Source organism: Priapulus caudatus, unplaced genomic scaffold (assembly GCF_000485595.1).
Source record: "Priapulus caudatus unplaced genomic scaffold, Priapulus_caudatus-5.0.1 Scaffold902, whole genome shotgun sequence".
NCBI classification, from domain to species: Eukaryota; Metazoa; Priapulida; class Priapulimorpha; order Priapulimorphida; family Priapulidae; genus Priapulus; species Priapulus caudatus.
The window spans coordinates 91,452-106,451 of record NW_014577963.1 but is presented as its reverse complement, the minus strand read 5'-3'; the positions used below and the strand labels follow the sequence as shown (position 1 = coordinate 106,451).

Sequence of the window (15,000 nt, the reverse complement as noted above, 5' to 3'; positions counted from 1 at the left end):
TATAGCAGACGAAAACATTACCTCTCTGTAGATGCCAACTATCGGCGCAAAATACTCGTCAGAGATTTGCGATCGTCTCAAATTCGGCCACAATTCAAAAATGTCCGGCCTGCTGGCTTGTTATGTGTGGCGGTGGCGGCGGTGCGGTCGGGTGGACCTTTGGACGCGTCCGTTTGATAAGCACACATAAACGCGCACACACGCATCGCTTAAGCACGCCGCCTGCTACAGGTACATAGGTCATGAGTAAATACACACAAGCACACAGACATTCACACACCTCGTACAGTGCCGCGCGTACTGCGCCCAACTTCTTAGTCAGATACTATACTAATTACTTATGTGCAGCTGCATTCGAGAATTATTAAAAGCCAATTTACATCGCAATGATTGATAGAAGTTGGTAGAGAGCGCTCAACTGCAAAACACATCAAAAAATTCCAAAACCTTATTCGGAAGTAGAATAGTCGGCGCTTCTTACGATCATGTTTCGATAAATTGTTCCAATGAATTATTCGCGTGAATAACGAATGAAATAAGTAACAAGTATTGACTGAACCATGGATTTAATTGACTAGTAGTAATTAAAAAGAAGACCATTACATAAGAGTCAACAACAGATACCACTAATTCACAAATAATAATCAAAATATACATCCGGCGTAGTAGAATCATTTATAATAATAAAAATAAAAATACCGCATAACATAAAGAAATAATTGTTCAACAAAAACTCGTAGCGCGCAATTAAAACCCGACGAGAAATGCAGAGGCTGGCTATGTGATATCTTCACCGGCATTTCTGTCCTCGGTCGCGTTATGAGAGAGGTATGCGCTGGAACAAGCAATTATGAGTTTCACTCGGCCTTGTTCTGTTTTCTCGTCGTTAGGCATAGACAGTCAGCTGTTCCCAATAGATGTCTAGTCATACGAGACCACGCGCGGCTGTGCGTATTTTACTTGATTAGTTAGTTTAATTCGTACCACACCCCAAGCCGCAGTGCATTGTGGGGGGAACCTCGAGGAAGCATCAGTAAACAGACCGTGGGGTAAAATTATCTAGGGAATTTTTTCCCAACACACGTAAGTCGCGTCGCCTACTCAACAGTCGATAGACGTTACACTGTACGGTGCACTACCTGAAAGAAGATTCAGAGTAGCAACGCAGAATGTAAAGAATTGCAGTACATCGTAATGCATTATAATTCATTAAAATAATTAATTTAATAATAATTTAATTTAATTAATTAATTTAATTTAATTTAATTAATAATTTAATTAATTTAATAAAAATCTCTAACCTGGAGAATTCTGTGCCCGGGATTACGGCACCACACACAGTGGCATAAAGTTTTCACACACAGTTCCGTGTGCGCCACTTACCAAGCAGTACTGGTGGACAGACATCATTTCTAAAGTGTTTTCTTAACAAAAACACTTACAGCGATGCCGTTGTATTGTATCATGATATGGTAACCCACTCTAATATTGCATTTATTTCGCAGTATTGACAAAAACTGGGTAGTTTTGCAGTCAAAATACTAGCTGTCATATGCTAAGAATACATACTAGTAATATAGGTTCGCATACCGTAATAAAAAAAACATATCGCGTGATTTGGGGGTCGAAAAAAATCACAGGATTCGTTTTGTTTCAAGTTCGTAGCTCTACGAAAGCTGCCTATGAATTTGTGCAACTGTGACTAACACGTTATAACGCGAGTTTACAAAATCTAACTTCTAAATATCCGTTCAAGAAGGAATTTTCTAACTGCCAAGTTGTACAGACCTTCCCACATCTCAGGTACAAGAATATGGCAGAACATATTATCGAACAATACTCCAGTAACATAACAACTACATAACATATATATGTACATTGGTAATTAGGAATATCACGCACAGGAATTACACGACAGGAGAACTTATTTTGTTACAATATCTTAATGGTTTAGCACTGCCACCTCGTTGCAAGAACGTTACAGATGTAAGACAATCTCAAATATACGAGTTGAAATGCTGAGTATTGCCATTTCATGATTATGCAATGATCCTACAATAAATATTATTGTCTATGAACCAAACATTTTAACCTCCGATGAATCGCTGATACAGCAATGACCGTACACAGTTAATAATATACACTGTTTAACAATCTATATACGAGATATGTAATGGCTATCTAATATCAATATCATGAACACAAGCATATCGAATACATACACTCAATATGTGCATACGCTCATGCGCACAAGTGTACATGCGAATATTAGGATAATCCGTTTATAGGGCCTCCTTAGTTCTAACACTAATCCGGCTAAGTAATGGGACAATTTCAACATTAAACTGCCTATCTGATGTCAGGAATATCACCCAACCTACTGCTAGTTGGTACTAAACGTAGGTTTATATCTTTGTCATTATAATGACAAAAATACTTAATTCTCCTCCAATATACTTCATATAATAATTACACACACACGCACGCACGTACGCGCGCGCACACACACACGTGGGTGCGTGTAATTACAAAATTATAAGAATAAACGTAGACCTATGTGCAATGACGCGAACAAAATCACGCCTTTCATCGTGTAAAACTATAACAGTGCGAGTTCGTAGTAAGTTAGAGGCAAGTGTTAAAGTTTTAACATCCAATAGGATTTTACAAAATCTCACATGTAATACCAATTATAATTTCAATTGTAAGACCATGCTGGTATCATCTAGTAAAGAATGAACACATAGAACAGTAACGTACTAGCTAATGATATAATGTTCATCAGCAATACCAGCATGGTCTTACAATTAAACACAGAACGACTGGCAATGTATGCATTAAAATGCTCAACTTTCACCCTAATTCATGTTCCACGTAGTTGTATCTTTACACAAAAAGAGCTCAGTTCTATACGAGAATCTTAAAGCCTATGATGTGCATGTGAGAAAATCTAATGATCTCTGCCCACTAGTCCTAGAAGTTTCAAGAATTTCTAATTATTATCTCACGCACATTTTCTTTTTTATCTCTAAAGAATATTCCAGCATGAAACTGGCATTATTGAGTAATTCCTTAACGCAAAAAATATCTGAATATCACAGGCTCAACTTATAAATTAACTATATATATATATATATATATCCTACACCATGGAATCACTACTGTCAGCATTAGTATACTGCTCTTATAAAACATGTACCAGACTGGTGTAATACAGACGTTACTGCTGGTAGCTGTGATTAGCTGCTAGCTGCCTGCATTAAATAAGCCTCCCCCTGCCAATTAATTAGTGACTACTACATTCTGGCTCTCATCTTCCTCCCAAAATTGCGTTTTCTGAGCGAGTCTTCCATTCAGTCTGAAAATAATTCATATACCCTGCTTTGATTGATTGCATACCTGAGCTGTTATCAATGAATTCGCATAGAGTCATATGACTAGGCACTAGGCACACCTCTGCAGCTAATACACTCAGCTGGGATGGAGGAGGCAGGGTTGTTAGAAAGATAAGGAGGTAGTGACGTAAACATAAATGAAATGCTTCTCTTCCCCCCCCACACCGGAATCTCCCACACCATGAAGCATTCCGCGAAGTATTCAAACGCCTACAGGGATAAACCAGCATTTCACAGACCGGCTGCATATTGGAAATAGAGCCTCATTGAGCAGTTACCGTTGACAGTAATATCAGGAGCAACTTTCTCCATCCGCCCGGTGCGACCGATCGGAGTCACGATGGGACGTTCTAAAAACTATTCGTAGTAACGAAGTGCGACAGAGTCGACGTCCAGGCACGCATACGTGTAAAACCACGTACAAACCGAGTGAGCACCACCGATACAGCGGCAGTGTTCGATAGATCTGCTGAGTTATCTCGCTCGGGCGAAGAGGACGACTCCACTAGCAACAGCCGACTGACCCGGACTGAGGAGGGGGGAGGCATCTTAATCAGCGGCTTGTATAACCTCTGTGGTCTGTGCCTCCTCTGCAGCATCAACTGTCTGCTTCTCTCCCGGGCAGAGAACCTTCTTGTTGGTCTGTGCCTGTATGTCCTTCTCGTACTGCCGAATATCGTCAATCGTCATGCCTACGAGAAAAAAGACGAGAACATGAACAAGGTATTTTTTGCTACGTCTCTCACGCAAAAGAAAGCTATGAACTAGTTAATCACAATATGTGCTTTCATTTTGTTTTTATTGCTGTGGGCAGAATAGGCAGAATAAAAGTGGTGTCTCCATGGCAGGGTGATTATTTGTGCAGTGTGTATCGTGATGTTGACCACAGACACAAACACATATGCACACACATCATGATGTGTATGGCAGGCAGGTACACCAGGTATAGACTAAGCCATACATGAACAATGAAGTAAAGGTGTGGGAGATAGGGGAAAATGCATACAGATCAATATCGCTGCATTTATCAATAAAGCAAGCATTCCGCGTGCAGTGCCGAGGTACAAACACTGCCCCACATTCCGTGATGAACATTCATGTCAGCACAATGATTAGAAGCATTTGTGAAGGACGACGTACTTACCATACCACTCATCAATCCACGTGAATGCTTGTTTGTGGCCTAGCAGGAGTACATCTCTTACAGCCTGAAGCAGAAACGTGTGCAAACATGCAGGCAACGAGCTGCCACCTTTAGGAATGCAATAGATACCATCTGTCATCCAATTATATTTAGCATCGTAGCATCTTCATTAACAAGAGAGGATCGCAATGTTAGTTTTTTTTTATTTATTGTGTATATTTGTAGTTACCCTATGTACAAAACCTTCCACTCGAGTTTGCAGTCCCCACACTTCAAACTTTACTTCAACAGCTTTGTACGAGCACATAATGGGATTGCTTGTTTCCTGCAATAGCAAAATGTTTTCAAACTACAGAACTAATAAATCTAGAAATCTAATCTAAGTGCTTTAGAGCAACAGCACTACTATAGCCGCGTTCACACGTAGCAAGAAATCCGGTATTTAGCGTTCACACGAGGCAAAATGCGCGGTCCAAGAAATACGGTATCTAAACAGATCCGATATTTGATGTAAATACGCGGTTTCCCAGACCACGAATAATTTGCCGTATCCCTCGTATGAATGCTAAATACTGTATTTCTGAAGCCACGTATTTTATAGACTGGTCCGCGCTCGACAGTTCCAGTGTAACGCGAGTGGAACTGTCGAGCGCGGACCAGTCTACGTATTTTATCGGCAGTTGGTGCGCATTGCATTGTTTATTTCGCATTGTTCGCTCGATTGTTACTAAAGCAGCTCGCAGCTCGCAAATACCGTATTTCTGGAGCCGCGAATCAGCGTGTGAACGCTCGGCCGCGTATTTGTCTCAGATTCGGTATTTCGCAAATACCGTATTTCTGGAGCCGCGAATCAGCGTGTGAACGCTCGGCCGCGTATTTGTCTCAGATTCGGTATTTCGCAAATACCGTATTTCATAAATACGAGGTCTCGTGTGAACGAGGTTCGTATTTCATAAATACGAGGTCTCGTGTGAACGAGGCTTATATCGTAGCTGCTACTGCTGCCACTGATGCCGCTAGTATTTCTGCTCTTACTGATGCTGTTACTGCTGTTGCTAGGCATCACGCTGTGTGTTACTGTAACCCTATATCCATAATAATAATGTAGGTGAAGCCAATTTGTGATGCAATTGCACATGTGCGCCAAGTCAGTACTATTTCTCAAGTGAAGGGGAAATTGGATTATTGGACATCCACGCTTGACGTGACAATGTATTTTTGGATTGCATCTCTACGCGTGAAATGTGAAGACTGTAGATTATGCCGTGTTGATTTTGTTGAAGTACAGAAAGATAGTAGTTCCACACCATACACTGAACTTCACTATGTCAGATAAGTTAAACAGGGGCTGTAACGGAATCATTTTTTCCTATATATATACTTATACTGATATTAGATTTTCCAATACAAGCACTACTCCATCTCAATATCGCTTGAGCTATATTTTCTCGAAAAATAAATAAATGTATAAAAAATTTATTTCTTACTCGCCAATTGTCTTCTAACGGTCCTCTATTCGTCTTCACTGACTTGAATTTCGTACAGTCCTAAAATTCATCAACATTAATATCATTACCAATGTTAAACCCTGATATTATCAAGAGCGTATTAAGAAGGCGTATTACCTTCTTAATTCGCTCTTGATATTATACATCTATATACAGAAATTTCAATGACATTGATTATCACACTGAATTTTATACAAAACATTTCAGAGAAATACCACGACTACAAACATGAAATATCGACCAGGTTGGTGCGGTACAGAGAAGAAACAAACATCAGGAAACCCCAATTACTGTAGCTAATGAAGCTAACAGCCATCAAACAAGCCCACTGATTAAATCACTTGGACAACACCACTGAGAAATTACATAGGTGATCGCATGAAGGCTAGATTAGCAGTAAATCCAACCCTCATTCCCTTTCAAATAAGAGAGAGGGCAGAAACGTGGGTAGATGCCAGCAATTGCAGCATAGAATTCAGTAATGGTGACGTCTAGTAGGCTATTCGTCGCTTAGTAACTCCTGTCAACAGCTTTGACCTGAAACCTCAGTGATTCTCGGAACACAAAAAAAACAGAGAATAGACAGAGATAAGAGAGCAGGCGGAGAGAAATTAGATATGAGTGATAAAAGGTAAGAGAGGGGTCGGAGAGAAATTAGATATGAGTGATAAAAGGTAAGAGAGGGGTTGGAGAAAGATAAAAGATAAACGATAGGAGATGAGACCGAGGTCGAAGTGAGATAAAAGATGAGCAATAAGAGATATGAGACAGGCCAGAGAGAGATGACATATAAGTGATAAGAAATAAGAGAGAGAGAGAGAGAGGGCAGAGGGAGATGAACTGTAAATGGTAAGAGATAAGTGGACAGAGAAGACAGAAACGCAATAAGAGATAAGAGAGAGTATGGAGAGATGATATGAGATGGAAGATAAGAGACCTGCCAAAGAGAGATGAGATATAAGTCAGGGTGCGAAATTAACGGGAGACCGGAGTCAAATACTCCCTGATTTTCTGTCGGACTCCCTGATTTGACATATGCAGGAGTTCGTGTGACTCCCTGAAAATTCTGCCCAACTAACTATAACTATACTATAACTTTGTTCCGAAGCACGGCCTCGCGGAATTACTGTATTTTTTCAGCTAATGTCCGAAGAAAATTTGGCAGATGTGCAACTGCATGAATCTTAAAAATTAGCACATGTGTTATTGTTAATATCTTTGATTTTGAACCTCACACTGTGGACTCCCTCATTTTGCTGCGGACTCCCTCTTTTTGAGGGTAGGGAGCCCGTTGAACTCCCTTGTTCAAAAGTTAATTTCTACCCCTGTAAGTGATGAGAGATAGGGAGTGAGTGGCCAGACAAAGACGAGAGATAAGCGATGAGATAAGAGAGGGGCCGTAGAGAAAAATAAAGAAAACGATAGAAAACATATAATAAAGTTAAGCAACAAGAGAGAAGATGGAGACTGAGAGAGGATAAAAGATGAATGAGGGTTCTGTACCTCACTCTCCTTGTACTTGTGATCTGGTAGAGGATCTAGCGCGATGTCTATATGGTCGACCTCACGCTCAGCTAGCACCTCCTGTGACAGCTCCAAGCACTGAAGGCGCGACATACAACAGATGATAGGAACGCATCGCTGCTACTCACTGTTACTGATACCGCTACTGCTGCAGTTACTCTACTAAGTACTGCTGTCATTGCTGCTGCTGCTGCTGTTGCTGCTGCTGCTGCTGCTACTGTTGCTGCTACTGTTACTGATACCGCTACTGCTGCAGTTACTCTACTACTGCTGCCGTTGCTGCTACTGCTGCTGCTGCTACTACTACTGTTGCCACTACCACTGTTGTTGCTGCTGCTGCTGCTGCCGCCACCGCTGCTGTTGCTGCAGCCGTGACTGACACTGCTGCTGCTGCTATGACTACTACTACTGCTGCTGCTGCTGCTGCTGCTATGACTACTGCTGCTGCTGACACTGCTCCTGATGCTGTGGAGAGTAATGCGATGTCAGGGTACGGCTATGAGACACCAGAGACGCTCATTACTGTGCTTATGAATACTTCATGAACGCACTCGCGTTCAAAGCTTCGGGATCAATTTCCCATTGGCTAATGTCGCAGGGGCGCGAGCAGGACACACATCGCCACCGTGTACTCCACACACACGCTCTCTCAGCAGCATGCTCTCCTAACATGCTCTCCTCTCTCTCTCTCTGAAGCATGCTCTTAACACCATATCTTCTGGCGCACGCACACACACTCTCTCCATGCTGCGACTGTGAGTGCAGGCATACACAGTACATGCTCTTTCTCTCTCTCTCTCTCTCTCTCCCCCTCTCTCTCTCTCTCTCTCTCTCTCTCTCTCTCTCTCTCTCTCTCTCTCTCTCTCTCTCTCTCTCTCTCTCTCTCTCTCTCTCTCTGTCTCGCTCGCTCTCTCTCCCCCTCCCTCTCTCTCTTTTTTCGTGCGTGTTGATTGCGCGGGGGTGCATGACTCACGTTTTCCGAGCTTCCATTATTGTCCTCGTATCTCGTCTCTATGCTGATTGAGAATCGCGGCAGGAAAGAGCACTGCAACACGAGAAACACGCAAAACAAGCTCGTTAACAAACATCCTCCACACGGGAAGCATCCCACCATGGCCAAGCTAAATCGGGAATGGACTAGGAGGATTTTTTGTTACTGATAATTTGATAAAATCAATTGCACATTACCACCAAGTTAGCACACAATAATGATGACAACATGTGATAGATGTGATGCGATACATCTTAGCTTAATACTAGAGATGTTTTGTGGTTCTGTTTTCAATCAAGCGGCTTCACATGGTGTGAGTGCAGAAGGGAGGAGATTTAGAAAATGAGTTGGTTTTTCTGTCGCATACGTGGCTAATGGTGTATGACACCGCAGCGCATGTGTGTAGGAATAAAATTATTTCTCATTGGATTCCCATTCTGAACGCTATCAAAGCCTCCGAATAAAGCTACAGAGCAAACACACAGAATGCGTTACAGAGAAGTCTCCCTGATTCCTAACCAAACCCATCCAACGAGGCCCCAATAGAGTGTGGGATTACAGAAATCTTCTCATCTAGCTAATCAATCACCTTATATTTGCACAGATGTGGCGAGACTAAGATTTGATATGGTGCGATATTCTACATGCCATGTTTGTCCGAAATTAGACTTATTATCGACCAGAACTAAAATTTTACATCTTGCATTACTTAATACTTGGCGATGTAGAGGTAATACAATCCCAACTAAACACACCAACTCTCTATCTACACAAAAACCCACGAGGGGGAATTATCGGGGAACCTTTGAACGATTTTAATTAGCTTATCTTAAGCAACGATGATTACGCAGGTGTACCGAATACACAACCTAATTGCTAGCAGCATCCGCATCCACTCCTCAGCTTCCGGATAATGACTGCACGCATCCTCCCCTCCGCCGTGCAGAGACTTACTTCTGCTCTGTTTCGTAATGCCGCGCTCTCACTCGTTCCCGCTGCTTAAATTCTTGCCCTAATTTGCCTGTAACCCGACGCAGTGTACTGTAGTCGCGGCTATAATATGTGACGATGCCTACGCCAGGATGTCGATCTGCGCGCTGCGACAGCGCTTGAAATGTCACACAGGTTCACACAGCTGCAGCAGTAAACTAAAGGAAATATACAGCTGGGGTCATATGGTGGCTATAACTGAGTTCACGGTGAGTATCAGGTAGCGGGTCGTAACCATCTCATGGCTGGTGAATGAAATTGCATTCGTGCGACTATTTTGGTCTCGCTACCAACTGCAATATGTCAAAAACGTAACTGTACACTACTTGTTTGCTCCCTTGCTCCATTCCTCGCCCCCTTTCCCACTTCCCTTGTTCCTTCTCTCCCTCCCTCCATCTCGTCTCGCACTCAATTTTTTTTCTGATCTCCCCCCCCCCAATTCGTCCTTTGTTGCCTCTCCCTCTCACTACCTCCTCATACTCCTTTCACACTCACTCTCTCCCTTGCTTTCTCTCCTTAGTTTCTTCTTCTTCTCTATTTGCTTATCTACCGTCAACATCATTCTCTTCCACTCCTCACTATTACCCACTCATCTCTACCTCCCTCCCTTTCTTCCTCACTCTTTCCCTACTTGCTATTAGCCTCTCACACTCCATCTTCTCTCTCTCAATCTCTTCCCCACACCCTCGCTTTCTTCCCACGCATTCTCTTCCTCATACAAACTACATAAATTCATCCTTGATAGCATGACAGTGTTGATGCAAGCGGCGCAACTTCTGTAAACAGGTAGTCACTCGTAGAATAAACCAAACACATAATAACGCGTCTAAACTTAGATTGCCCGCGATTTACACGCTGTTTGTTTAAGCTATCCTCTCCAATGTCGACGTGAGATGGCTGCGGCCTGGCCGCGTGGCCTTGCAAAGCTCGTTATCCGCTTGTTAAGCTCGTTAAGCTCCTCATTCGCTACTGATGAGACCAGAGCGCGGCCTCCAGCGTTTCGTTTTACCGAACACGAGCCGCGACAGCACCCTACTTCAAACGCTCGACCCTCAGCCGACGCACAGCGGGCGTAGCCACGAAGGGGGCATCACCACGTGACGCGCGCGCGAACGCTGCAAAAATTATGTTTGTCTATTGAGAGAAGCCTGCTGATGCTTGCTCTTTCTCCGTCTCCATCGCCGCGCGCTGTACCGTGTAACCCGCCACAATAACAAACAAGCAACATCGTGACCGAACCCTCGTCTCCAACCCGGAGGAGCCATCATGAAGCATTCGCCATTGAATTGAGATAACGTTGAGAGGGCTTACTGCTAAACAACTTACTGTGTATTCTGTCGGTTGTCGAGGAAAATACATGTACGTGTTCCCGGCATCATACCAGTGCATGAAATAAACAAAAGAACACTATAATTTTCTTCTAAGTAGCCATTTTCTGCTACGTTTTTGCCATTCGCACTACGTATGTGCCATTTTTGATTATATACGTTTTACCATTCACACGTTAGCTGATATTTCATTTATCGTCAGTACACATCCAATAAAACCAACCAATATATAACACCAATATAAATACTGGCAAGAGTGCTAGTCGAATCAATAAGCTAACAGGCTGTATGCTCCACGTGTGGAAATCACACACCTTCCACACGCCTCCGGTGGCCTTTATACGATCAAGCTCAGTACAACTGAAATGTGTCACTAGTAACTCACCAGTTTTAGTGTAGGGATAAAAATTCCAAGCCTTTTCTGTGACATAGAATATTCTTGGTATAAGACCTCGTATCCAACTGGGCAGACGGCTGTAAAATAAACAATAGTGTAAACTAAACACCAATAATCAGTAAATCTCATCAGGAGTGAGGAGTGAGAAGGGTGTAGTTGTTAGAAATTTACAAATAGAGTTTTGAATTTGAAATCGAGTTTGGATTTTGAAATCAGGTTTGTAATTTAAAAACAAGTTTAGAATTTTAAAAGTTTTAATTTATAGACTTTTAGATTTTGAAAGCAATTTTGTATTTTGAAATCTTTTTCAATTGAATTTTATCATTGAAACATGTAGCGTTTTAATTCTCAATAATTAGATTACTGAAAAATGTTAAAAAACTAAAATTCACTTTGGAATTTGAAGTATAAATGGTAAAGTATGGAAGTGGAAAAGTAAAGTGTTTAAGGCAACGTAAATTTTAATAAGCTAACGATGATATCACATACAAAACAACAGCTTGTCTGATGAGAGCTGCACAGCTATCAGCATGTATCAACATAAATCTAGAATGATGGCACGCACACAACTCTCATCGCATCAGCAATTGCTTACTCACCTGGACAGGTGTATTCTCTTCTCGGTGTACTGACCATGTCCGAGCTGGGGGTCATCTATCGGGTCGTTTATGAGTACCTCCACGCCCTCACCTTGGGCAGTCTGTTCATGGCTGTGCTTGCTGATCATGTAGAGCTGGCCAATCCGGTACTAAAGTATTATCATGTATATTATATATATATATATTATAATATGTGTGTGTATACACGAGTGCATAAGTATTAGTATAGATTGTATAAGCATATTGCGTGTATGCCATATATGTGTTGCATGTCTGATAATCGTTTGTAGGGATGCATTAGATTCAAAAAATATGCTCCAGTCTAGGGTGCATAAACAAACAAGATATATAAACAACAAAGTGGCTGGAGGTACGGCAGCCGTCGTTCGTTGAAGCCCCTTTTTGGCATTTGTTTGAGGGCTGAGGCAATTATTTGCGATCTTCTGAAGTAAAGTTTACAATAATGTTCACTTTCATACCTAATCCGAGTGTTTTCTAGCTCATCAAAACTCTCAAAACGTGAATTTATTTCCCCAATGCATTATTTCGAAATCTGCCGCCATCCGTCGCCATCTTTGTCTCGTTTGTATGAAAGCGAATGGACTGCTGTACCCCAGCCTCATAAATTGGAGATACAGCTGCCGCACCTCCAGCTACTGCCTAGAAACAAACATTGACATGAACACTGATATAGAAATCAACAGGAGCTACATCTGATATACTTCACGATAACAGTATTAACACTGCGTCAGTTGGCTACAGCACAGTGGCGCCCGCAGATAGAAGCACTGGAAGCACAGTGCTTCCAGTAAATTTTGGGTTAAAAATTTTTATTCCTAAATCTCTCTCGCAAGACTCACCAGATTGCATCTCCAGACGTCTACCATTCAAAAATTTTCAGGGGGGGCATGCCCCCAGACACCCCTAGCATGCAGCGCGCCTGCTTTTTATTATCACTGAGGATTTTATCCTTCTGTGCTTCTACTTTCTTAAGACCTGTGGCCGCCAGTGCTACAGCAGATAACATTTGACATCTTTTACATTATTCAAAGAACTACATGTACATGCATGTACATTGAATAGTTATAATTCTCTATTGATGTTGGGCTTTTCATACCAGTATTATTAGTTCGGTATATTACATAAAATGTGATATCAGTATCGTCTAATGTAGTGCCATATGGCTTGATTTTAAACCATTTTAAATATTCTCTAACCCAAAGTGGCTATAAGAATAATACAAGCTTATAGTTGTAATACGGCCTCACAATACGTGACAAATTCTTGAAGATATGTAAGTAAGCATAAAGTGTAGGAAGTGTCTAAACAACCGGATCCGGTTTCGGTATCCTGAAAACTAAACAACCGGCTCTCTTCTCTGATTGGCTAATTTTGTCACTATTTTATTTTTTATTATTTTTGGCTAATTTTATTTTAGAATTAGGGTTAGGGTTAGGGTTAGGATTATGGTTAGGGTTAGGGTCTATATGCCTCACTTTCAAGTTGGTTTTAGTGGCTCAATGGTAGAGCTTTCGCTTCGTGATAGTAAGGGACCGTGTTTGAACCCCATAAGATGTTTTTATTTTCCTCTGTTTTCTGTATTTCATTGTATTTTATTTGTTTCTGCATTTATTTGTTCCGTATTCATTTATTTATTCTGTAACTTTTGTTTATGTTCGGAATTAAATATATTTCTTTATGTTTTGCATTAAAAATTGTCCTATTATATATTTGTACTGTTAGTGTTATGTTCGGAAACTGACCAATCAGAAAAGAGAGCCGGTTGTTTAGTTTTCAGGCCTCCGAAACCGGGTCCGGTCGTTTAGACACTACTTAAAGGGAATACAAAAAGTAGGATGGCCAGCCTAACAGTTAGGCTGTTAGCAGCTTAGCTCTAGTACTATAGCCCGTGTACAGTTGCCAGTGGCAACTGTACGTGGGGTACTAGAGCTATTAGTATTAGCAGCTTTGCACGATCGAACGCACATGCAATGAACCGAGTCCGGGTTCATATAAAGTTTACACACAGTGATACACTATTGTATCTACAGTTTCAATCTACAATTCATAGAATCTGAAATCGCTACCTGAATATTCCTTACGTTAATCGCATAATCATCATCATGGCTGTGATGTTGATGACATGTGGCTGAGCCATTGACAGTCACAGTGTCACTGAGTGTGTGACAAACCAATGTGTGCTAAACAATCAATGTCGAGTGATTTGAATAACTAGGATAAAATACGTACCTCTTCTACCGTTAGTGGCATACATATTCGATACTCCTTAAGAGGCATTTAGGCCTATATATGTAAAGATATATCCTCTAAGCACCACTGAAGAAAACGCTTCACGAAACTCAGATAGCGACCTAACGACAGGTTGTCGTGTAAAACTGTTGATCTTGTACGAGCATACTGTCTCAAATGAACAACACGCGCGCCACTTGAGTTCCAGCGGGAATATCCTGAACTAATATAGTATTGTTTGGCGTCATAGAAATAAATATAAAGAAATTTGTTTTTATGTGTTGCATACTCTGCAGAAAACCACTTTCACCTCTGCTAATTCCTGATTATATCAGAGCATGTGTTCGTAATCAATGTGTTCGTAATCATGATTAATCGTAATCAATATTTATATACGTGCTGTGAATGAGTCTGTTGCTGTTAGAATGCACGACCCTCAGAATCTATTGTAAAGGAAAATTCCGGGGCACATGCTATATAGACAGGGGATTTATTTTTTAAGATATTCTATTTTGACGATTATACACTGCCCTTTTAAAAGTATAATCTCAACAAAATCACACTTTATTGTACAGATACTAACCATGCGCGAACAGGTCCCTCGCTATGCTAAAGGGAATTTGGTACTACTATACAATAATACACCTTATTAATATGATTAAAGTAATCAAAGGGTTTACGAAAATTCTCTAGAAATAACATGTACAATGCAAATAAAAAACTGTTTTATTCAACACAGCTTGGCACACAGCTTGGCTGCTTCAACCCAGTTTGGCACACAGCTGCACCTTAGTAGGACACATCGCCACCTATTGGCTGAGTTAAATTTAATTAGTGTTACCAATCTTTAAAGACCCTATTATATACTATATAT

General features: G+C 41.3%; 2 protein-coding genes across 3 annotated transcripts in view; both read right to left on the bottom strand.

Moving 5' to 3' along the window:
- The window catches only part of LOC106814305, a 5,297-nt gene extending 5,129 nt beyond the window's left edge, over positions 1-168 (bottom strand). The window contains exon 1 of the mRNA XM_014818606.1: positions 22-168. The gene's annotated coding sequence lies outside the window, so the exon portion shown is untranslated. The remainder of the gene's footprint in view (positions 1-21) is intronic.
- A 381-nt stretch (positions 169-549) lies between these two features.
- On the bottom strand, positions 550-14,267 carry LOC106814310 (cytoplasmic phosphatidylinositol transfer protein 1-like). Of its 2 annotated transcripts, XM_014818611.1 has the most exons (10): positions 14,127-14,267; positions 11,877-12,025; positions 11,266-11,354; positions 10,879-10,886; positions 8,545-8,616; positions 7,551-7,649; positions 6,027-6,086; positions 4,769-4,864; positions 4,540-4,603; positions 550-4,087 (listed from the first exon to the last, which is right to left on the bottom strand). In XM_014818611.1, exons 1-10 carry the CDS (start codon positions 14,172-14,174, stop codon positions 3,945-3,947), a joined length of 828 nt encoding a protein of 275 aa, XP_014674097.1. In that variant the 5' UTR covers positions 14,175-14,267; the 3' UTR covers positions 550-3,944. The 2 variants fall into 2 exon arrangements, with proteins under 2 accessions (XP_014674097.1, XP_014674098.1); XM_014818612.1 differs by lacking the exon at positions 7,551-7,649.
- Between the last annotated feature and the right edge of the window lie 733 nt (positions 14,268-15,000).

What these genes read in the sequence shown, in the direction of transcription:
- LOC106814310 (XM_014818611.1), bottom strand. Translation starts at nt 14,174, where the DNA reads ATGCCTCTTAAGGAGTATCGAATATGTATGCCACTAACGGTAGAAGAG. An exon ending in AAGAGAATACACCTGTCCAG is followed by an intron (nt 11,355 to 11,876) that starts GTGAGTAAGCAA and finishes TTTATTTTACAG; the next exon opens with CCGTCTGCCCAGTTGGATAC. An exon ending in CGTTAGAAGACAATTGGCGA is followed by an intron (nt 4,865 to 6,026) that starts GTAAGAAATAAA and finishes TTGCTATTGCAG; the next exon opens with GAAACAAGCAATCCCATTAT.